The sequence below is a fragment of the Podarcis bocagei genome (genome assembly GCF_964188305.1).
Source record: "Podarcis bocagei genome assembly, chromosome: 7".
Lineage (NCBI taxonomy): Eukaryota > Metazoa > Chordata > Lepidosauria > Squamata > Lacertidae > Podarcis > Podarcis bocagei.
In genome coordinates this window covers 75,784,432-75,809,207 of record NC_138132.1, presented here as the reverse complement: position 1 = coordinate 75,809,207, position 24,776 = coordinate 75,784,432, and the positions used below count along the sequence as shown (strand labels likewise).

Genomic DNA, 24,776 nt, shown 5'->3' with positions numbered 1-24,776 from the left:
TATCGATAATAGAGATACGTATGCATTTCAGGGGTAAAAAAACCCCAAGTTGATGGTGCTCATATCTTGATATGTGCTGGGATGAAAGTGCAGCACAAAATGGCAGGGAAAAGCTGTAGACACACACAAACATTGGGTGGCTTCCCACCAACTCTACACCCAGCCACTGGGGCCTGCCCTGCGGCCACGGTTGCTGCCGCACCTGCACCTGGCCTGACTCACGTCGTCAAAAAGTGGCATCACGCTGGTGGCCACCTTGATGGTGAGGGAGTTCACCTCCCTGCTATGACACTTCAGGAGTTCTGGCAGGAGCCTGAGAGCCTTCACTTTGATGTCTCTGTCAGCGTCGCGCACCCTGGCTATGATATCTGGAAAGGCAGGCTTCAGTTTTTTCATCTGCGCGACACAAAAGGCTGAGTCACAGATCTCCAGAGAAGCAACAAAGTTAGTTTCCGTGTCTTTCCTCCGGGGAATCTTTAGCTTTGAACAGAACACAAGATGCCACAGAGAACCAAAACCTCATGGCTGGTTCCCCGCCCTCCTTGTCAAAAAGATGAAAATGGTGGCGTAGAAGACATGGGCCAGAAAGTATTTTGGATTCCAAGCCTTTTAAAAATCAGCATCTGCACATGCAGATTTCCTTATGAATTCCACATCTGTTCACCAAACTGTTGGAGAGTTTGCAGGAATAAAGGGATTTTCCTTCCCCATATCTGGTGGGAATGCCCACAGGTTGCTTTTATTCTGGAAGAAAATTCATCAGGCGATACTAGATATTATCAAAACACATATTCAGATTTCTCCTGTTTTCCCTACTAAATACGTGGACATGTACCATGAAGACATTTTGCCGGAAGGAACATCCGACACAAATGTTGCTGGGATCCCTATGGCACAACAATGGAAATCGTAAAAAAACCAACCCCAAAGACTAATATCATTATGGTATAAAAATATTTGGAATTTAGTTACTGCAGAAAAAAGTAACACATAAGCTATGGGTCTCTAATGGACAGGAATATTCTGGTCATTTCTACTCAGTGTGGAGGGATTTTATTTCATATAGCTTAGTTTCAGACTATCTATCCCCATGCCCTCTAGAGAAATGTGGCTGTCATGATCTTAGATTGTGTGTTATTATTCAATTCGTTTAGGTTTTGCATGCCCTGCCTTTAGTTAGATATCTGATTGAATTTTTGCTATTGTTTATTTATCTTTGTGGTTCTATAATAAATTGAAAACTGGTGATGATAATGATAATGATAATATTGAGAATACAGAACAGTGGTAGTCAACCTCTGTCCAGCAGGTGTAATTAGGCAACCAGCAATATCTAGAGCAGGGTTTCCCAAACAGGGGCCTCCAGCTGTTTTGGGACTACAATTCCCATCATCCCTGACTACTGGTCCTGCTAGCTAGGGATGATGGGAGTTGTAGTCCCAAAACAGCTGGAGACCTAAGTTTTGGAAACCCTGATCTAGAGGATGGTAGGCTCCCCACCCACTGGGAAGACCTATTGGTCCACTGGTAGATCACTGTGTGTCTCTCACCTTCTCTTGATGATCCAAAAAGCAAATCATGCCGTCGAGAGCTAGGGATCTGAGCTCCAACTGGCTGGCCTTCACCTGCTGGCACAGCTGCTCAATGATGCTATCTTCCATAGCTGGCGCTAAGGCTCCCTTATGAAGGAACTAGAACGGAAAAAGAATGTGCAGAACTGGCAGCAGCAGGCCTTGAACATGAAAACACGAGAAGAGCTTGCTGGATCAGGCCAAAGAGGAGCAGGAGGAGGAGGCCAGGAGGTAGCAAGATGACATTGCAAGGGATTGTTGCCTTAGGAGAGCGAGAAAAATTATCAGGGATGGCTCACACCCCGGCCATCACCTCTTTAATCTTCTATCCTCGGGCAGGAGATATAGAAGCCGTACCAACAGGCTAAAAAATAGCTTCTATCCGTGGCCTGTTAGGCTGTTGAACAGAAAATGACACTGTGAAATTGACTTGCGAGGTGGTGTGTTGTTCGATAAGAGATTGAGCGTTGCGGGGGGGGGCGCTTGTTTAATTTCATTGTACACAGGTTGTACAATGACAATAAAAGTATTATTATTGTTATCAAGCTGCGTGCTCCTTGGGTGTGTCATCTTGAGGCGACTGCCTCAGCATGCCTTATGGGGGGGGGCAGCTCTGCTTGCCAGACCTCCCTGTTTGGCCCACAGGGGCCAAATATGTGGCGTCAGGGCTTGCAAAGCTCTCCGCACTGGTCTCTGCAAACTCCTTCAAGCAGCTGAGACGCAGGGCTCGCAAAGCACAGGTGACCACAGCTAAGTTTTGTGGCTTGGGAGGTGCAGTGCGCTGGGCTCTGGAAGCCTTTGCAGTCCGCTGAAAACAACTGTGCACAGCTTGATTTGCCAGAAATGTGGGTTAGGGGAATGGCTTTGGCTATGATGCTCTTGGGGGAAGCAGATGGGAGTCTAAGAGGGGCTGGGGCGGATCAGCTGTGCAATTAATCAGACCCACCTACCTCCATAAAACAAGGCTCACCTCAATTAAGAAAGGCATCACAGTGATGTGTTTCGGACACCCCTCGCTTTCCAGAATCTCCAGCAAGTAAGGCAACATCCTTTCGCTTCCCTCGCCCCTGACTATCTCTCTTGTCATTGAAAAACAGAAACACTGGGTGTCCAAAGAATTGCAAAATGGAGTGTTCTTCCCCCCTGATCCAGCCAGCCATGTCTTCTTTCCCGATATTCTGTTCCATTTTCGGGGAACATGCGGAGCATACCTCCCTCTTGCTTCTCAGCCCTCGTGCTTTGACTACAGAGCTGTCATAACACACCACCTGAGCTAGCTATTGGGATACACAAGGAAGGCCCTGCAACAAAATGCTGCAGAGTGGATTCCATTCTCGCTGAATGGGTGACGGGGAGGACTGGACATGCTAGTGGCCCAATCCCAGTCATGATTAATTATTTGATTTCTCCATCAAAGTTTATGGGCAGCTCCTATTTTGGAGACACCTGAAAACGGCTTCCTGGTATGAACTGAGAAATGGACTACTGCAATGGGCTCTACGTGGGGCTACCTTTGAAGGTGACCCAGAAACCGCAACTAATCCAGAATGCGGCAGCCAGACTGGTGACTGGGAGCGGCCGCCGAGACCACATAACACCGGTACTGAAAGACCTACACTGGTTCCCAGTACATTTCCAAGCACAATTCAAAGTGTTGGTGCTGACCTTTAAAGCCCTAAACGGCCTCGGTCCAGTATATCTGAAGGAGCGTCTCCACCCCCATCGTTTTACCGGGCACTGAGGTCCAGCGCCGAGGGCCTTCTGGCGGTTCCCTCACTGTGAGAAGCCAAGTTACAGGGAACCAGGCAGAGGGCCTTCTTGGTAGTGGCGCCCTCCCTGTGGAACACCCTCCCACCAGATGTCAAAGAGAACAACAACTACCAGACTTTTAGAAGACATCTGAAGGCAGCCCTGTTTAGGGAAGCTTTTAATGTTTGATGTATTACAGTATTTTAATTTTTTTTGGAAGCCGCCCAGAGTGGCTGTGGAAGCCCAGCCAGATGGGCGGGGTATAAATAATAAATTATTATTATTATTATAAATTACCTATCTGGACAATGAAATGGTTTTAGACCTCAGAGTCTCTATCTCCCTCCTCCCTTTCAAGGTGCTTGGTTCCATTCACTCTCCCCTGCCCTCTTAGTCCACATTCAATGCCATCCAGACCCTTATGGGGCTGATATGAAGTTCCACGCCTTAGGGATCTCCCCCAAAGATTTTTGGAGACTCTTCAGATCTCGCTGCTCCTTTTAACAGCGATGTGCTTACCTGGCAAAGAGAGCAAGACCTTTCAGGTGGGTCCTGCGATGTAACAGGAGTTCTGAACTTCCCCTCTTGTTCATGATTAGGATGAGATCCTCATCTCCTGCACACCTGATGAGGCCTTTGAAAGTTTTCAAAGCAGACCTGCACACAGAGACAAATCCGTATTAGAATGGATTTCTTGTGCTGGGTTTACAGCAGTTCCTCAAAGGGGTGGCATGCATTACCTCAGTGATTTGGGTAGGCCATTGTGCCTCATAGTTTATGCTGGTAAAAGATAGCTGGCTCTCACAGAGTCCCGGGCACCACAGGGGTTGGGGTGCGGAGACCAACTTGTGCTGAAGTTGTTCCCTTGATCACAGCAGTCCTGGCTACCGTCACTCGCATGTGATCCCCACGCTGCTAAGCATTTTGAAGAAAACACCCATGCATTTTCAGGCTTTTTTCTGCATGCAGCCTTGAGGACCAGAAACTTGTGAAAGCACAGCCTGGCGTGCTAATACAGAAGCTGCCATTCTTTAAGTGGAGGCTGTCGCTGTGTATCATGTCACAAATTAAAAAGACAATTTCCCAAAAAACAACCTTGGGCCGGACGAGGAGCGAAGTCCGGCTCAGCAGGGAGCTGCGTGCGTGTGTCCGGCTGCCCTGGCTAGAGGGCTACCGCAGTATCAGTCGACCCTGCCTGTGACAAACAGGGAAAATCGGATGAACCGAAAGAAGCGCACCTGATGGGAGCAGGAGGGGTGGGGATCTCGTGGCGGATGCAGGCCGTCGTGTAGACACCTATCTCCTCTGGTGTAAAGTACACCGCGAAGGAGATTTGGCAGAGGACTGCTATGGACAGCGTGGCGAACATCTCTCTCAGCACCTCGCGGCAGGCTGGGGACGGGCGACTCAAGAGCTCGTAAAACGCTGCGTTGGCCTGGGAGGTCGGTCAAGGCACCTGATCGTACCTGAGCAAGGAGAGGAATTTCCCGCCCACTTCCCTTCCTGGCCACGTCCTTAGGTGCCTCAAATGGCCACCCGGACGCCAAAGAGGCATCTCTGGGGTCTGTTTCACTTTGCCGCCTGAGGCAAGGGTGCCACCCGCCCCCCCCACTTGCCTCCCTTACCAGGGTCGTGTGGTGGCTTCGGGAGAGGTATCCGGAAGTGCTGCCACTGTGTGACCCAGCAGAGGTGGGTGCTGTGCTTACAGTGGCACTGCCCTGTGGAAGTCCGCCGCCCGAGGCGGGTCGCTTCCCTCTGACTCGTGGGCAGATGGGCCCCGGGGATGGGCCTTGGAGATGTCACACACAGGGCCGCTTTGCTCTTTGGGTGCTTTCTTGGGGGCCAGAGTCCTGCCAGCACTTACAGCCAAGGGTTGCAAGGAGGCCTTAACCCTGGGGCCATCCCTGTAGATCGGCTGCTCCTGCAGGATGGACTGCAGCACGGCCAGGACCTTCTGCGCAGTGTCAGAGAAGCAGGTTAAGCTGTTCCACATGGCGAAGGCGGTGCTGCGAGGGGGGGGGAGAAGCAGGGGCTTCGGTTGGCGCACGAAATGCGTTCAGATTACGGCAAAACGAGAGAAAGGCGATTTAGACCAGTATGTGTGTGGTGCCCCTCTCTTCAAGAGCACTGGCTAGGCAGTGATGTGGGACTTAGGACTGGAGGGGTCATTCTGTGGGAGTGGAGAAAGATGGAGTGTAACTTGTGAACAAATGCGCTTTTAATTTTAAAAAAAGGAAAAGAGCATTGGCTGTTCTTCTGCAGTTCTCCATGACCTATTGTTGTGAGCAGGGATGTTCAGCTCTGACAAATATGAGAGAGCAGAAAAGAGAAAGGCATCTCTGCGTTGATGAGATGAGAGTTTGCTTGTCCCAAATGAGACCTGGGACTCAGCTATACAGCTGCAAATATAACGTTTTAAGTGTGCATCATACAAACATAGAAATATATATATATATAATAAAATAAATTGTCCAGTAGCACCTGAGACCAACTATCGGTATGAGTTTTCATCTGCATGCACACTTCTTCAGATACGATGCATGCACATGAAAGCTCATACCAAGAACAAACTTAGTTGGTCTCTAAGGTGCCACTGGACATTTTTTATCAATTTTTAAAATATATTTCTACTGCGTCAGACCAACATGGCTACCTACCTGAATCATACAAACATGACACTAGATGGCAGTGATGAGCTTATGGCAAATTCAATATATTTTTCAAAACGCTTTTTTAAAAAAGCATTTTCACTGTGTTTTTTAATGTGTGTCTACATTCCACCCTGATATAAATGAGATTACCTGGCAAAAGTAAGCTCACACCTCTCACTGAGTTTGTACACATACTTAAGTTTCATGCTCGTTTATAATTACATTTTGGAAATGATTCACCTTCTTACATTGCTGTATTGTTTGATACTTTCTGGATGTCCAATGATCATATTACAAAGTACCATATTTTTCGCCCTATAGGACGCACCGGCCCATAGGACGCACCTATTTTTTTTTGGGGGGGGGAAATCAAAGGAAAAAATTTGATTTCCCCCCAGGTTTGCGCAGCCATCCCCAAGCTAGAAGAGGGAGACGGAGCACTTCGTCTCCCTCTTCTGCCTTCAGGGACAGCCTCCCAAGCCTCTGTGGGGCAGCGCACTGCGCTGCCCTGCAGAGGCTTTGCGCAACCATCCCAAGCTAGAAGAGGGAGACGGAGTGCCCCGTCTCCCTCTTCTGCCTTCAGGGACAGCTTGGCCCGCTATCCCCCGAGCTTGTGGGGCTGGCGGGGGGAGAAGCAGGCTTGCTTCTCCGCCCGCCAGCCTCCAGATCAGGTCGGGGAATAGGAGGATGGCGGAGCGCCGCCATCCCGCTATTCCCCGACCTGATCTGGAGGTTGTGGGGCTGGTGGGGGGGAGAAGCAGGCTTGCTTCTCCCACCCCCAGCCTCCAGATCAGGTCGGGGAATAGAGGGATGGCGGCGCTTCGCCATCCCCCTATCCCCCGAGCTTGTGGGGCTGGCGGGGGGGGGGGAGAAGCAGGCTTGCTTCTCCCCCCGCCAGCCTCCAGATCAGGTCGGGGAATAGCGGGGTGGCGGCTCTGCGCCTCCCCGCTGTCCCCAGCTTTTGGGTGCAGGCTGCTGCCCGCAAGCCTTGCGAGCCCGCGGGACATCCCGCCGGGCTTGCAAGACTTGGGATAGCTTCCTGAAGCCTGGAGAGCGAGAGGGGTCGGTGCGCACGGACCCCTCTCGCTCTCCAGGCTTCAGCGAAAGCCTGCATTCACCCCATAGGACGCACCCAGATTTCCCCTTCATTTTTGGAGGGGAAAAAGTGCGTCTTATAGGGCGAAAAATACGGTAGTTGTGTTCTGTGTTATAAATCAAGCACTGCTAGGAGTTATTTCTTTCCCAATATATTTTTATCGACAAAAATTCGGTGTGTCACAGGCAAATTTTTATTCTGAAAGTGTGGCCCAGAGAAAAAAGTTCGAGAACCACTGATTTAGCCAGTACGAAAAGGATTTTAAATCAATTTTTTTTCTTTTATCCCCCTGTCCCCATCTCGCTCACCTGTCACACTGGACAGAGCAGGCCAGGAGGGTCTTCACCACATCCTGAGGGTGGCTCTTCCCCAGAAGCAAGAGGAACCTGAAGACCTCCAGGCGGGCCTGCGGGTCTCCGATGTGCTCCAGACTGAAATACATGAACCTGGTGGTTTCGGGCACCTGCAGGGGGAAAGAGGAGGGAAGAGGTGACTGGGGAGAGAGGAGAAGGGGGAACGGGAGTCTCCAAGGCAGCGTACCTTGGTGAAAATGGGCTGGGGATTCCTCAGCATGGCTTCCAGCATCAGGATGGCAGCCGTCGTGTGGTAAAGGTTGTCATCCCTCATGCCCTCGATGGCTGCTAGGAGGAAGTCCATCTGCTCGTCGCCTTGGAGGCATTTCTTGAATTTCTGAAAACGGAAGGGGTGCGTTGAAAGCCTGGTGGCGGTTACACCAAAGAGCTGGGATCCACCATGGCTGGGATCCTATCTTGGGATGAGCTGACTCGCTATGGGACCCTCCTTAAGATCAGTCGGTAGAGCATGAGACTCTTAATCCCAGGGTTGTGGGTTCGAGCCTCACTTTGGGTCAAAGCTTCTTGCATTGCAGGGGGTTGGATTAGATTGGGGGTTCCCAAACTTGGGTCTCCAGCTCTTGCTGGACTACAGCTTCTGTTATGTACTGAGTTGAATAGGATCCAAACTGCAGCAGTCTGATTGGTCCTAGAACAATAGGATTCAGAATGCAGCAGTCTGATTGGTCCTAGAATAATAGGATTCATGATGCAGCAGTCTGATTGGTCCTAGAACAATGCAGCAGTATGATTGGTTGGCAGGAACCACCCAATCATGCTCCAGATAGAAGTGACTCCACAACCTGATTGGCTTACAGTAGAATTCCAGAATTAGCCAATCATGTGCAGCCCATTGTGTAAATAATGTATATAAAGCAGATACTTTGAGGGGACTTTCATTCATTCCTCTTCACCACTATGAGCTGAATAAAGAGCATGAAATCACTTTGCGACTACTCTGAGTATATTTCAGCTTCCATCTTCCTTATCTTGCAGGACCAGTGCTCAAGGATCATGGGAGTTGTAGTCCAAAAAGAGCTGGAGACCCACATTTGGGAAACCCTGGACGAGATGATCCTTGTGGTCCCTTCCAATTCTATGATTCTGGTGCTGCAGGAAAGGTTGCAGTGCTCTCCTTATGCATAGGAAAGACCACAGTCCAGTGTTAGGGCTCATCCACACTTCTAACCAGTGCTAAAAATGGAGGCCAACCAATTGACATTTGCTCCGATTCAGCAGTAAAAATTGATTTTACTTGGGGGAAAGTTGTGGGGCAAATGGATGTGTGGATGTGTCCTCTGAGTGGGGACTGGGACTAGGAATTAAAAATCTGCAGCATTAAATGATCCTATTCAGGATTCTTACCTGACAGCCAGACAGCCAGGCCATTTCTTGGATACTCCATTGCATCCCCTCTCCCTCTATTTTTTTTTTATCCCTGCTGCCCCCACCATCACTCAGTTTTCTGAGTGCTGAGCATTTTTCATATTCATTCTTTCTTTTTTTAAACTCTCTCATTGAAACGATCTCAGATACAGCAGCGGAGCAGAGAAGGACCTTTGAAAAGCCACTGGCAGTCAAAGCACAAGTCCTGGGCTCAGTTATACGATCACTAGCTCAAAACCCAGGTGTGCCCTTGGCTGCGCGGCAAACACCCGGACACAGCCCGCCCTGCCTCTCTGCATGTGCCTGTGCGCAACTGGACGTGCTTCCTTTTTAAAAACAAAACAAAACATAATTTTATTAATCTAGATTAACTGGATGGGTTTCCAAACTCCTGTGTTGGTTACATTCGTTTCAGTTGCACCTGTTAAACAGGTCCATGCCCAAAATTGCCAGGTGTGAAGAAGACACACGTTGGAGCTGGTGAAAAAGGTTTACCATAGTGGTGGTGCTGATGTCAGAGAACCAGTCCAGCCAGGAGATCTTTTCCTCTTTCCAGTCCTGCATAAGCTCCATAAATTCTGTGTCGTTCTCAGGCTTCATCAGGCCTCGGGAAACGTACAAAGAAACTCAGAGATTAGATAGATAGATAGATAGATAGATAGATAGATAGATAGATAGATAGATAATAGATAGATAGATAGATAGATAGATAGATAGATAGATAGATAGATATAGATACAGTCATACCTTGGGTTAAATATGCTTCAGGTTGAGTGTTTTCAAGTTACGCTCCGCGGCGACCCAGAAGTAACGGAACGCGTTACTTCCGGGTTTCGCTGCTCACGCATGCGCAGACGCTCAAAATGACGTCACACGCATGTGCGGAAGCGACGAAATGCGACCTGCGCATGCGCAGACACGCAGTCGCGTGTTCCGTTCTACTCAGGATGCGAACAAGGCTGCAGAACGGATGTGCAGACACTCAAAATGACGTCACGCACATGCGCGCAAGCAACGAAATACGACCTGCGCATGCACAGACACGCAGTTGCGTGTTCCGTTCTACTCAGGATGCGAATGGGGCTCCGGAACAGATCCCGTTCGCATCCAGAGGTACCACTGTATAGCTATAGCTGTAGATAGATGCAAAGAAACGGTATATACGGTATATTATATAGAGAGATATATATAGATACATATAGATATATGCTTTCGTAGATTTTCACGGGTACAGGAATGTAGGTTTTGGTGTCTTCGGGTGTCTTCCCGTGTAAGAGTTGGGGTGTCTAGGCGACGTTTCGACGAGGTCTCACTCGTCATCTTCAGGCTGGTGCTTTCGGCTTCTTGTTACTGGAACAGAGCAGGATCTCAGTGTTTGAGTTCCTATAAATACTGTTGAGGGGGTGTGGTGTATAGCCTCCAACGTTCTGGGCAGAGAGGAAGTTCCCAGGTTAGTGTGTCTTTTCTTCTTTTGTTCATTAATTACTTGAGGGATATCTTGAGTGATTTCTTGAGTGATATTCTGAGTACCACTTAGGAGGGTCATTAGGTGTGGATTAGTTGCTAAAGCTTTCGTGTCTTGACCTCTTGAGCTAGTGAAGAGTTTTTTCTGAGAAGATGGCTGTACTGCACTTAGTTGTGCTCTGGCTTGGCTTCGTGTATAGGGGCGAGCTGTGGTTTTGTGCCCTGTGCCAGCCAGATCTGTGTAGGGATTGCAGGGGGGTGCAGCATCCGGAGGTGCCACTATGGTTTGGCTACTGGATGGTGTCTGTAATTTATCTGTGGAGAGGGTCTGGGTTTGGGTCTGGTGTGGTTGATTGGAGATGGCGTTCTGTGTGCCTCTGGTTCTGGTGTCGGTTTTTGTGGGGAGGGCTATTTTCCAGATGTCTGGCAGGCGGGACGTATCGTCACGCTTGTTCATGTTGTGAGGGTGTTTCTCTATCTCGATGGCTTCCATGATTATTCTCTTGTGGTGGTGTTCCATGTTAAAGAGCAATTTGGAATCTGAAAAATTAATTTCGTGTCCTGTTTCTTTCATGTGTTGGTAAAGAGAGGAAGTTTTTTCTTCTTTTTTGACGGCATTCTTGTGTTCTGCGATACGTGCATTTATTCGTCTGTTTGTTTGTCCAATGTACGTGGCTGGGCAGACTTTGCAGGGTATTTCATAGACCCCTTGGTTTTCTAACTGGATTTTATCTTTGGGGTTTCTGAGGATATTGGCTATTTTTTGGTTGGTGCAAAAGGCTGTTTTGATATTGTGTTTATGGAGGATTTTGCTAATTTTATCTGTAGTGCCCTTGATATAAGGAAGGAGGGCCATGCCATTGTTTTCTTCTGTGTCTTGGTTTTTGGGGGGTGTTTCTTTTTGGATTAGCTTCGTAACCCTGTTTTGCTGGTATCCGTTGGCGATTAACACATTTGAAAGATTCTGTAACTCAGTTGTCAAGTGGTCTTTGTCAGCCAGGCGTTTGGTTCTGGAGATGAGAGTCTTGGCTACGGAGTTTATTTGTGCAGGGTGGTGGTGTGATTGTGCATGTAAGTAGCGGTTGGTGTGTGTTTTTTTCCGGTAGATAGTGTGTCCTAGGGAGCCATCAGGTTTTTTGTAGATTAGGACGTCAAGGAAGGGAAGTTGGTTGTTGGCTTCTATTTCCATAGTGAATTGTATTTTGGGGTGTAGGCTGTTGAGATGTGTGAGGAAGCTATCTAGTTTTTTCTTCCCGTGTGGCCAAATTACAAAGGTGTCGTCAACATACCTGAGCCAAAGTTTGGGTTTGTGTTCTGACTTGTCTAAAGCATTGGTTTCAAAGTGTTCCATGTACAGATTTGCGATGACCGGTGAGAGGGGTGATCCCATAGGTGCTCCTTCTATCTGTTTGTATCTTTGTCCATTGTGGATGAAGTACGTGTTGGTTAGGCAGTGGTTGGTCAGGTCCAGGATGTATTCGGGGGGATTGTATTTGTTTTGAATGGCTGTCAAGGCTTCATTAATGGGCACTTGTGTGAAGAGAGATACACCATCGAAGCTCATATAGATATACAGTGCTGCACCTGTCCCCCCAAAATAGGTGCCAATACTCACCATGTATTAGTGTTGAGACGGTGGCCTTTGCAGGTTTTGAAGGACCACGCGACACGGATTTCCCCAGTGGGTCACCCCAACAGAAAGTGGAGCTGGAGGAGTTGGGGGTCAGCTCAAGGGACATGGGCACCCCTAAGCAGGGTGCGGAGAGGGGATGGAGCAGCAAAAGGAGGCCGCCCAACACTCCTTCAGGCCGGCCAGCAGGGAAGCTCAGACCCGGACCCTGAAGGTGGCCCTCCAGGGCTCTCCACCCGGCCCTCAGAAAGGCAGGGTTGGGCTGACAGACAGCCTGGCAGAATAGCAGGAGCAGCCATGAAACAAGCCTCCACCAAGCAGGCTCAGAAGGTAAAGCCACCCTTGCTAATCTGAAGACGCTCTAAGCCAGCGGTTCTCAACCTGTGGGTCCCCAGATGTTGTTGGACTACAAATCCCATCATCCCTGAGCTCTGGCCTTTCTAGCTAGGGGTGATGGGAGTTGTAGTTCAACAACATCTGGGGACCCACAAGTTGAGAAAGGCTGCTCTAAGCGAAGAACCTTTTTTGCTTTATCTCCTCTGGCGGGACATCCCGCTTCCCAGCTATTGCCAACATGCCAACCCATTTATTTCCCTTTCCCCGCCATGAACCATCTTGGGGAAGGCCGGCGGGTCCTTGCTCTTACTCGTCTGGTGAAGGATCAGGGTGTACAGGCAGTGGAGTGCGTCGGCCGCCAAGTGGCACACGCTCTCGCTGGAGTCGTTGCTGCAAAGCGCCAGGTGCCCCGCCAGCTTCCCCATCTTGAAGTCCTTCATTCCCTGCAGGAGAGAATCATTCTACACTACCTCATTTCTACTCCTCCTCAAGTGTGGCAGCCATTTTGTGTCATGCCACGCACCCCACGGCAGCCAGTTTGTGCCACACCTCACACATCACAGCAGCCATTTTGTGCCGTCCAATGCACACAGCAGCCATTTTGTGTCACACCTCACACCAGCTATTTTGTGTCACACCTGACACCCCATAGCAGCCATTTTGTGTCATGCCACCCACCATGGCTGCAGTGGGGTGCAAAGAGAATCAGACCTTAATCAACCTCCCTACGGATTTGGACCCTGCTGCCAAGATATCCCCAAATGCACCCCTTTACTCTTTCCTGTGAAGGTGGCACACTGACATGGGCTACTAGAGAGTGTTATTTTACGGGGTGAAACTTACTTTTTTCAGATTCCTTCAGTGAGGGATCTTTTAAAAAATGGTTTTGGATGTGAGGAATTCAAATCTGCTATTATTTTTGTGACTGGACAACATTTACCTTGGCAAGTACGTTTGAGGAAGAAGCACATAAATGGCTTTTGGAAAACCAAAGAATTTTAATTTTACCTCCTGAAAATGCCAGGTATTGCTTAATAAAAATAATAATAATGCAATATTAATATATAGTATAACTGCAAGTACTTGGCAATCATTTCTAATGATTTCTATGCAATTTTACTCACCAAGCAAAACTAAATTATATTGATTTAACCAAATTATCTTTTGAATTCCCAAGTCGTGTTACAATTTTTTAGCACCCCTCATTTGGGGAATTTGAAAGTTGAAAAATGCAGTACGTCCTAATGGGGATACAGCTCAGTGCCACAGGCAATCTTTGCACTAAACAAGTCCTCATTCCTTACACGTATATAAATTCCTCCCCCCCACAACCCCCCCCCCGACTGTCAGTCATCCTGACGGGCATTTTACTCCTGATGACTGGTGTCAGCTGAGCTGGGAAAGCTCATTCTGAAAGGGAACTAGTTCTAATCCAAGTTTGGCACACCCGTCCCTTAACAAAGTGAGCAAATTCAGTTCATGTCGAACTCTCCGATTCTGTGATTCTGTGATTCAACAAGCAGTTCAAGTTCAAATAATCCCCAGAAGGTTAAAAGCTGCTGGGCTGGAGTGTAAAATCATAGAAGCATAGAATTGTACCTAAGAACAGCAAGAAAGTATCTTAAAACACGTGCAGAGAGTGAATTGCTCCATTTACAGTATTTCCCCCCAGCAGATGAAAGCGCTAGTCTGAAGAGTAAGAAACAAATGCAAGAGAATGAGCTTCAAACCAGGAATCATTCAAAGTCTTCCTCCAAAAGGAACTTAATTCACATAAATTCAATATGTGCAGTTTTTAGGGTTGTCATATGTCCTCTTTTTCCAGGACATGTCCTCTTTTTCATGATTCGCCATAGCAATCCATAGCTAAAAGTAAAAAACTGAAAATGTGTCCTTTTTTTTGCTCTTCAGAACATGGCAACCCTAAAAACTGCAGGTGAGTTGTTCAGCAGTTATGGGAACTACTTTCAGGTGTAGTTTGGAGGTTTTCTGAACTACTTCCACGCAGTTTGCTAAACCAAACCAGCCCTGGGAATGGGCGACTGAGCCTCACTTTGGGTGTGCAATGGGACGTGATGCAGCAGACCAGCTTGGTGATTCTGGACAAGGCCATGATCCGCTCCTCGACCAATGGGGATCCCGTTTCAGGAAGAAGGAACTGGAACGGCAAAGAAAGGACGGCATCCATGGAGATTTCATGAGACGCATTCTTGTAGTGCACAAGTGGGAACTGCAACCCAGAGTTGCAGCATGAAGTGCTCTAGGGCATTTTGTTCTATTCCCCCTCCAACCTGATTCCCCATTTCTCTCCACAAGGTCTGCAAGCATTACAAAGCCCCCGAGCATGCCCAGTCCTTTCTGGGCTGTTTTCGGGAGTTTCTCCCCCTCAGGGAGTTGTGTTTTTTGGTTTGTGCTTTTCCATCTCTCTTTATGAATGGGTGGTGCTGTTTTGGCTACACATCTCTCTTTATGAATGGGTGGTGCTGTTTTGGCTACACATCTCTCTTTATGAATGGGTGGTGCTGTTTTGGCTACACATCTCTCTTTATGAGTGGGTGGTGCTGTTGTGGCTGCACATCTTCCCCCTATACTTATACATCAGAGAACTGTAGAGTCGAAAGGGACCACAAGGGTCATCCAGTCCCACCCCCTGCAATGCAGGAATCTTTTGCCCAACGTGGGGCTCGAACCCGCAACCTTGAGATTAAGCGTCTCATGTACTACCGACTAAGCTAGCATCTTATGTTTAAGGAGCCCCCAATGATGTAACCTTTCCTCCTAAGGGAGCGGCTCCATCCAGGCTAGGCCATTTCTGCCCTATCTCAATGATATCCTTTTTGAGGTTTTCCTACGATGGTTTTCCCACAGCCAAACAGAGACACAATTACCAAGGCAAAGTCATTCTTAAAGAGCCCAGGGCAGGGTCAAAACGGGCAAACCATAAAGCTGTGGGCTTCTTGTTATGTATTCAGACTGGCTGAAGTTCTCACTCTGGGCCACCAGTATGCAAATGAAGGATTGAGAGTTGCTTTCACCGATTGGGTAGCTAGTTGGAATTTGTTACTGTTACAGGTTATTGAGCATTATATAAGGCAGCCAGCTTCACTGTTCAGAGAGACTTAGAGTACTGCTAAGTGCTGTAATAAAGAGCTGTTGCTTAAAAGAGCTGTGTCTGTTGCCCATCTTTCCCACTATACAACACTTCTAGTGCTAATCTTTCCTTGGGCTCCGTTAGGAGGAGTTTTTTAGGGCTATTTTCATCGTTCGCACTCACATGTACACGGGTCGGCTTACTCACCATGAGAGTTTCTCTTATCAGGGTCGGGTTGTAGTGATGTTGACCAATGTAGCCCGCCTTACTGCTGTCGAGCTTTGTGCTGATGAGGTCTGTGCAGTCCAGGAACTTGACCTTCTCAGGTAATTCCTAGCCTCCCCAATCAAGGACAGGATGATGAGTTCAAGAAGGATTAGCAAAAGTGGCAAGCCATCTTGACTACCGCAACATGCTCTCTGCGGGGCTGCCCCCAGAAAGATTTGGAAACTACGACCCTTCTGGGGGTGTTCCGCAGGGAATGTTTTACTCCAGTGCCGTGCCTACTTTGCTGGGTTCGAGCCCAATTCAAAGTATTCCTGAATTATGTGACTGGAGGAAGAAGCCCCCACCCCCTCCATTTTTAAGGAACTCATGTCGTAGCAGGGAAAGCGAGGGCAGGGTTGGGGTACAGATACCTGGTGGCTTTTGTGGAGAAACTGGTGCATGAAGCGCATGACACCCCTCATTTCTCCCTCAGAAGCTGCAGAACTAAATGTTGTCTGGGAGGAGTCTGAGCTTGGTGAATCTGAAACAAGTTTATTAATTTAATAAGTAAATACTGCGCCTTTCCTCCCAGAGAAGCCCAAAGGAGCAAAAACAAAAAAACAAAAAAACCCTTTATTATTATTTTTAAAAATTATAAACGAAACAAAACAAATTTAAAATATTTAAAAACTGCTAAACTCATCTAAAAGCAATGAAACACGATTAAACAACAGACAAGTTTTCAGCAAACGTCTAAAGCAGGGGTCAGCAACCTTTTTCAGGCGTGGGTTGGTCCACCCTCAAACAATGTGGGGGGCTGGACTATATTTTGAAAAAAAATATGAACGAATTCCTATGCCCCACAAATAACCCAGAGATGCATTTTAAATAAAAGGACGCATTCTACTCATATAAAAACACGCTGATTCCCGGACCATCTGTGGGCCGGATTGAGAAGGCGATTGGGCCGCATCCGGCCCCAGGCCTCAGGTTGCCTACCCCTGGTCTAAAGGAATATGCAGCTGCCTCATGTGGGGATTGAACCTGAGACCTTGGTATCATCAGCACCACGCTCTAAGCAGCTGAGCTGTCCAGAGACAGAACTAAACCTTATCCTCCCACCTGTGCTGCCACCAGTCTTGTCAGCTGAAGGGCAGGTGTACTCAATGGCGTAGCGTGGGGGGTGCAGGGGGGGCCAGCCGCACCGGGCGCAACATCTGGGGGGGGGGCGCTCGCACTCTCAGCTCTCTGCCCCTACCTGGCTCACTCACTCTCTCTCACTGCAGTGCTGGCTGTGCGAATCCGATCCGAGCCGCTGGGTCACCGCCCACAGTGGAGCGGGTGGGTGCCAGGCGTGCGGTGCGGAGAGAGAGCGAGGGACTATCTGGGGGAGGGACAGTGCAGCGGCCGCCCAGCGCAGCGCTGAGCGCGGGAGAGAACCACACCAGATCAGACCAGGCAGCAGCAAGAAGAAGCTGGCAGCGGCGGCAGGTTAGGGGGCGCAAATTACTTGCCTTGCCCCGGGTGCTGACAACCCACGCTACGCCACTGGGTGTACTGGTCTGGGGGAAATGGCCCGATGAGACAAAATGGACCTCTGGCAGGCTGGAGGTTCTGCACCCCGACGTAGTGGAAGCCTCCATGTGCAAAGCTGTGATTTGTGCTGGCAATTAAGACAAACCTATTCTCCAGGTTAAACCAGGTTAAACACGGGTGGCGCTGTGGGTTAAACCACAGAGCCTAGGGCTTGCCGATCAGAAGGTCAGCGGTTCGAATCCCTGCGACGGGGTGAGCTCCTGTTGCTCGGTCCCTGCTCCTGCCCACCTAGCAGTTCAAAAGCACGTCAAAGTGCTTTTCAACACTGGCTCCGGCTTGGTGGAACGCTCTGTCTCATGAGACCAGGGCCCTGCAGGATCTGATTTCTTTCCGCAGGGCCTGTAAGACAGAGTTGTTCCGCCTGGCCTTTGGCTTGGAGCCAATTTGATTCCCTCCCTCTCTCTCTTTCTTTGTTCTTTTCCTTCTCCTCCTGCGATGAGGCTACATTTTAATATTTTAATGTTCCATTATATTAATGTTGTATTTTATTTTTGTTTTTAAGTTGTAATCATTCATCTTGTTTTTATTATTGCTTGTAAGACACTCTGAGCCCGGCCTTGGCTGGGGAGGGCGGGGTATAAATTAAAAATTATTATTATTATTATTATTATTATTATTATTATTATTATTATTATTAAAGTTCAAGTAGATAAATAGGTACCACTCCAGCGGGAACATAAACAGCATTTCTGTGCGCTGCTCTGGTTCGCCAGAAGCGGTTTAGTCATGCTGGCCACATGACCCGGAAGCTGTACGCCGGCTCCCTCGGCCAATAAAGCGAGATGAGCGCTGCAACCACAGAGTCAGCCACGACTGGACCTAATGGTCAGGGGTCCCTTTACCTTTACCTTTATTCTCCAGGCAGCAGACTCAAGAGCATTTTCATAAACATGCTTCCTTTTCTGAAGAATGAGGACATGATGCAACAACAGGAAACCCTCAAGCAGGAATTGAACGCAAGCGCCCTCTCGTCTCTTGCGTCTTCCAGAAATTGGTATTCAGAAGCATTGCTGCCTCCAGCTGTGAAGGAAGATCACCACCTCTGGAAGCACCCTATGACTGTGTCATCAGCGAGAGGAGCTTACCTGCATTTTGGGGCAACGACGCCGAGTCTTCCCAGCTTCTAAGCTCTTGCAACGACTGTCTCGAAAACATTCTCCGATTTGTTTAGCAGGAAGCGCTGCTGGGGGAATGTTGATATTGGCTCATGTATGCTAGCAAGCCCAGGCACTGGGCATTCACCCAGTGCCACAACTGTATCTGTATCATACCTTTGGTGTGATAAAAAGAGGGTGCACAAGGGTTTTGGTAACCACATCTTCAGAGGAGCACTAATAGAGGTTTGGGATAGATATAAAAATATATTGGAGTCAAGAGTTCCGCATTGGTTATCCCCGCTGGAGATAATGTGCGTTAAGAAAATTAATATGAGAGGAAAGTGGGGAAAATATGGAGAAATGGTTACCAACGAAGGAGGAAAGTGGAAAGTAAAACCATATGACCAAGTTAAAGTATTTACACATGATTGGCTGCACTACTTTCAGATAAATGAAATGTTTAAAAAAGAGTTGAAGGAAAGGGGTTATGAGGAAAAAGAATCAACTTTCCAAAAAGATATAATAAATAATGACCACAAAAATCTGTCAAAAATGTATAAAATACTGTTGGAGTGGTATACGAAGGACGAGGAAGTGAAATCGGTGATGGTTCAGTGGGCAAGGGATTTTGGATACAATGTTCAATTAGAGGACTGGGAAAGGTTGTGGAGAGAAAATATAAAATTTACGGCATGTACGTTATTGAAGGAAAACATGATGAAAATGCTCTACAGATGGTACATGACCCCCGTAAAATTGGCAAAGATATATAAGGTAGACAACAAATGCTGGAAATGTAAACATAAAGAAGGGACATTTTTTCATCAATGTTGGGAGTGTAAGAAAGTTAAGGGCTTTTGGGAAGAGATTTACAACGAAAAAGAGTTAAGATATACCTTTGTGAAAAAACCAGAAGCTTTTTTATTAGGGATTGTTGGAAAGGACATCAGAAGAAAGGACTGCAAACTTTTCCAGTATGCTGTAACAGCAGCCAGAATCGTGTTGGCCCAGAAATGGAAGGAGATAATTCCAACAGTAGAAGAGTGGAGAGTAAAACTGACAGAATATGCAGAATTGGACAAACTAACAGGGAAAATTAGATATACTAAAGATCAAAAATTTATTGAGGACTGGGGGAAATTTGTGGGTTATCTGGAAAATAATTGTGGTGTAAACACAACGCTAGTGGGATTTGGCACAAATCTCCAGTGATGTCATTTGAAGGAATATGACCTTATATGCAGATTGGAAACCCTGAAATATCTCTCAGAAATTGGGGTGCAGTATAACAATATGATACAATGCAACACACAGCGAACACTAATGGAGCTGTGTAAATAATGAATCATTTTGCAAGAGACCGCCTTAACCCAGTAAGTGTTCTACCCACAATCTTGCATCTTTTGAAAAGAATGGAAAACAAAACGAGGGGGAAAAATGATTGCCTCCTACCTGCTGAGCAAATATGAGGGAATGATTTTGCTGCCAACCTGGGACAGTGGCTAGAGAGGTGTTTTTCACCCTTAAAAGTCTCACTGTTTCAAATCCATAGTAAGCCAACAGATGAAAGGAAAATGAGTGTAGAAAGGTTTGGTGGTCAACGCAGGTTGAGATCAAGTGCCCATGGCAGTTATTGATGTCATAATGGGCAGGGAAATGGCCGGGCAACCAATGAGAAACGACAATGGAATGCTTTGCTCCAACAACGTTTCCCTCCCAAGCTGGTCTCGCCTCTGGAGAGCTTCATGGAGGTTCAAATTATGAAAAGTTACTGGTGCAGATATAAAACAGTGAAGAAACAACGCCCCAATTTTAATGGAACCTTATTTGTTGTTGCGCCACTCTTTGGTGTGTGGGCAATACTGACCTATGGTCTGACACACAGCATAAGGCAGCTTCCTATGTCTTAAACCAACAACAGGCAAAGGAAGTCCACTTAAAAGAAAAAACAAAGCGTTCAAAGATCGTCTCGCATTTGAATCAGAGAATTGCAGAGTTGGAAGGGGCCCCCCAAAGGTCATCCAGTCCAACCCGTTGGAATGCGGGAATCTCAGCTAAAGCATTTGGTGTGAGCATCACAAATTAGTTCTCCATTTCCCCGTCACCCGAGCAATGGGTTGGGGTAACAAACAGATAGGTTGAGCCAAGGCAGGGCTGGCACCAACAAAGCGGCACGGCGGAACTTGAAGCCACAACCCCAGCTGCCAAATTGTGCTCACCTGCCTTGCAGAGCAACGACCACCAGCAAAGCGATGGCTGGGCAAACCAGCAGCGAAACCTTGTGCATGTGAAGCCCTATGAGGAGAGGCTGGCCAAAGCGGGGCAGCCCATCTCCTCCCGAAGGCCTGTTCTCAAAGGGGGCAACCGGACGCCCCGATGGGAAACCCCAAAGCAGGACCCGAGTGCGAGAGCAGCAGCTCTCACTGCCTCTGGCGGTGCAGTGCAGTTCCACCCACCCACCCACCCACCCACCCACCGGCCTCGGTTTCCCCTCCCTGGCAGAAGCATCACCTGCACTGGGTCTCCCCGGGAGAAATCCACGCCGGATCCTCAGGCGAGCCTCCCAGCCGTCAGGGAAGCCCGAGTCTCTCCCACCACCGAGTCCCGAGTGTGAGAGAGGCAGGGAGGAAGGGCTGTTTATGTGCTCAGCCCTGTCGCTCAGTAGGGCCGTGGTGGTCAACGCAGGTTGAGATCAAGTGCCCATGGCAGTTATTGATGTCATAACGGGCAGGGAAATGGCCGGGCAACCAATGAGAAACGGCAATGGAATGCTTTGCTCCAACGGACGCTTCCCTCCCAAGCTGGTCTCGCCTTTGGAGAGCTTCATGGAGGTTCAAATTATGAAAAGTTACTGGTGCAGATATAAAACAGTGAAGAAACAACGCCCCAATTTTAATGGAACCTTATTTGTTGTTGCGCCACTCTTTGGTGTGTGGGCAATACTGACCTATGGTCTGACACACAGCATAAGGCAGCTTCCTATGTCTTAAACCAACAACAGGCAAAGGAAGTCCACTTAAAAGAAAAAACAAAGCGTTCAAAGATCGTCTCGCATTTGAATCAGAGAATTGCAGAGTTGGAAGGGGCCCCCCAAAGGTCATCCAGTCCAACCCATTGGAATGCGGGAATCTCAGCTAAAGCATTTGGTGTGAGCATCACAAATTAGTTCTTCATTTCCCCATCACCCGAGCAATGGGTTGGGGTAACAAACAGATAGGTTGAGCCAAGGCAGGGCTGGCACCAACAAAGCGGCACGGCGGAACTTGAAGCCACAACCCCAGCTGCCAAATTGTGCTCACCTGCCTTGCAGAGCAACGACCACCAGCAAAGCGACGGCTGGGCAAACCAGCAGCGAAACCTTGTGCATGTGAAGCCCCATGAGGAGAGGCTGGCCAAAGCGGGGCAGCCCATCTCCTCCCGAAGGCCTGTTCTCAAAGGGGGCAACCGGACGCCCCGATGGGAAACCCCAAAGCAGGACCCGAGTGCGAGAGCAGCAGCTCTCACTGCCTCCGGCGGTGCAGTGCAGTTCCACCCACCCACCCACCGGCCTCGGTTTCCCCTCCCTGGCAGAAGCATCACCTGCACTGGGTCTCCCCGGGAGAAATCCACGCCGGATCCTCAGGCGAGCCTCCCAGCCATCAGGGAAGCCCGAGTCTCTCCCACCACCGAGTCCCGAGTGTGAGAGAGAGGCAGGGAGGAAGGGCTGTTTATGTGCTCAGCCCTGTCGCTCAGCAGGGCCGTGACGTAATGCTCAGCGCTACGCCCTCGTCGCTGGCTCTGGTTGCCAGCCAACTCCCTGCAATTAAGGCTGCCCAGCCCAGGAGCAAGAGTCACGGAGAGGCAGGCGGCAGCGAAAGCTGGTCCCTGGAGACACACCGTCCTTCCGCTGGCATTCCGTTGACAGTCTGAATGGTAGAATTGGGAGGGAGCCCCCCAAAGATCATCCAAACCGCTAGAATGCAAGCGGTCACAGCTAAAGAGTTCCCGGCAACCTCTGCTTAAAAACCTCCAAGGAAGGAGAGTCTACCAGCTTCCGATTCTGTTCCTCTGTCGAACAGCTCTTGCTGTCAGAAAGTTCTTCCTGATGTTTAGTCGGAATCTCCTTTCTTCTAACTTGAAGTCACGGGTTCGAGTCCTACCCTCTGGAGCAGGAGGAAACAAGCTTGTTCTCTCTTCCATGAGGTATCTGAAGATGGCTCTCGTATCTCCTCTCAGCCTCCTCTTTCCCAGCCTAAACATGCCCAGCTCCTTCAACCGTTCCTCATCAGGCTTGCTTTCCAGACCCCTGATCGTCTTAGTCTCCCTCCTCTGGACACCTTCCACTTAATATCCTCCTTAATATCCTCCTTAAACTGTGGTGCCCAGAACTGGACACAAGACTCCAGGTGGGCGTCTGAGCAAGGCAGATATGCTGGACCACCAATCCCATCAGCGGGGGCTGATGGGAGGGGCAGACCAAGAGAATCTCCTCCAGCTGGCAGAGGAGGCAGCCATAGCTGCTCACCAAACCCTTGGTCTAGTTATCTCCCGCTTGGACTACTGCAATGCGCTTTACGTGGGGCTACCTTTGAAAGTGATCTGGAAACTGCAATTAATCCAGAATGCGGCAGCTAGACTGGTGACTGGGAGTGGCCGCCGGGACCGCATAACACCAGTCCTGAGAGATCTGCATTGGCTCCCAGTACTTTTCTGAGCACAATTCAAAGTGTTGGTGCTGACCTTGAAAGCCCTAAACGGCCTCAGTCCAGTAGACCTGAAGGAGCGTCTCCACCCCCATCGTTCAGTCCGGACACTGAGATCCAGCGCCGAGGGCCTTCTGGCGGTTCCCTCACTGCGAAAAGTGAGGTTACAGGGAACCAGGCAGAGGGCCTTCTTGGTAGTGGCGCCCACCCTGTGGAACACCCTCCCATCAGATGTGAAGGAAATAAGCAGCTATCCTATCTTTAAAAGACATCTGAAGTTCAGGGAAGCTTTTAATACTTAACGCTGTACTGTTTTTAACATTTTATTGGGAGCCACCCAGAGTGGCTGGGGAAACTCAGTCAGATGGGCGGGGTATAAATAATAAATTATTATTATTATTATTATTATTATTATTATTATTATTATTATTATTATTTGTTTGGGAGAAAAGAGACCCGTTCCTAGTCCTGCCCCCCTGATATCCTTGCCACTGAATCACAGAACAGCAGAGTTGGAAGGGAACCCTAGAGTCATCTAATCCAGCCCCTGGCAATGTAGGAATCAATCTGGAGATGCCAGGACTGGTACACACAGCGAGGGCAGGAGAATGGAAATCTGATGGGTCCCTTCCCAAAAACTCCCCGGCCCACTCCCCTCAAATCTAAATTCATCAAAAGCCCCTCCCCTTGCATAGTATTTCTGCAACTCTCTCATTGTCCTTTTCTCTAAAAATCCTGTTCTTACATTGGCCACCCCGGTGCCCATGGGGCACCCACCTCCAGGGGCCCCTGGCATTCATAGGAATAGGGGTGCCCCCTTCGCTTCTCCCTGCTTCTTCTCATGCCAGGCTGCTGCCACCCTGGCAGGACAATCGCCTCTTTCGGAAAACCCTTCTGCGGTTGCAAGGTCTTCTGGGGAAACCGTCCCAGGGTAGCCAGTCAGCCAGCCAGCCAGCCGGTGCCGTCTCCTCTACGGGCATGAGGATCAGGTGAGCGTGGGTGGCAGGGAGCGGCAGCCAGAGCGGGGGCGTGCGAGAGAACGTGGCTCGCCGAGCACTGGAGGGTACGCAAGCCAAGGCAGAAATCACACTCCGGGGAAAGGAGTGACTCAGAGAGGGGCCCTGGCAAGGGAGGCCAGCCGCTCCAGAGCCCGGGCAGCACTGCTTTGGCATGGCACACAGGCTGGCAAAGGGCAGGGCACCGCCACGGACTCGTAGGGTTGGGAAGGACCCCATGGGGTCATCTAGTCCAACCCACTGCAATGCAGGGATCACGGGTGGAGAACCCCTGGCACATGGCCGCCCAATCTCTGCTAAAATGCCTCCGAGGAACCCCACACAGAATAATCCCAGCTACGCTGAGCTTCAGCAGACGAAGCCTTTCTGCGCATCCCGCCCACAAAGCTTTATGTATTAATTTATTCCACAAAATTTATGCAGCACTTGATTGTAAATCAACACACACACACACACACACACACACACACAGAGAGAGAGAGAGAGAGAGAGAGAGAGAGAGAGCTCAAAGCCGTCTACAAAAAAAGATAAGGCAATAAGATTCCTATGTGAAAAAGTTAACAGCAATAATGTCAGGCTTTTGAAAAGTTAAAGCAACACTGTACTAGTAAAGGTAAAGGGACCCCTGACCATTAGGTCCAGTCGCGGACAACTCTGGGGTTGCGGCTCTCATCTCGCTTTACTGGCCGAGGGAGCCGGCGTACAGCTTCCGGTCATGTGGCCAGCATGACTAAGCTGCTTCTGGCTAACCAGAGCAGCGTATGGAAATGCCATTTACCTTCCCACCGGAGTGGTACCTATTAATCTACTTGCACTTTGACGTGCTTTCGAACTGCTAGGTTGGCAGGAGC

At 48.9% G+C, this 24,776-nt stretch overlaps 1 protein-coding gene and 1 long non-coding RNA gene across 5 annotated transcripts in view; one reads left to right on the top strand and one right to left on the bottom strand.

The window, feature by feature from the left end:
- Window positions 1–19,824, bottom strand: part of LOC308591009 (maestro heat-like repeat-containing protein family member 7) — a 25,565-nt gene extending 5,741 nt beyond the window's left edge. The window contains exons 1-15 of one of the 4 annotated variants that reach the window (XM_081201510.1): window positions 19,718–19,824; window positions 18,216–18,310; window positions 15,966–16,075; window positions 15,535–15,660; window positions 14,290–14,394; window positions 12,547–12,679; window positions 9,302–9,411; window positions 7,608–7,757; window positions 7,376–7,530; window positions 5,185–5,326; window positions 4,559–4,755; window positions 3,840–3,977; window positions 2,542–2,650; window positions 1,551–1,691; window positions 223–396 (exon numbers count right to left, since the gene is read on the bottom strand). In XM_081201510.1, coding sequence (XP_081057636.1) covers window positions 223–396; window positions 1,551–1,691; window positions 2,542–2,650; window positions 3,840–3,977; window positions 4,559–4,755; window positions 5,185–5,326; window positions 7,376–7,530; window positions 7,608–7,757; window positions 9,302–9,411; window positions 12,547–12,679; window positions 14,290–14,394; window positions 15,535–15,660; window positions 15,966–16,075; window positions 18,216–18,285 — 1,860 coding nt within the window. In that variant the 5' untranslated portion in view covers window positions 18,286–18,310; window positions 19,718–19,824. The other 3 variants (XM_081201508.1, XM_081201509.1, XM_081201511.1) reach the window with 3 other exon arrangements.
- The window catches only part of LOC308591176, a 230,257-nt gene that overhangs the window by 145,017 nt on the left and 60,464 nt on the right, over window positions 1–24,776 (top strand). The window lies entirely within an intron of this gene.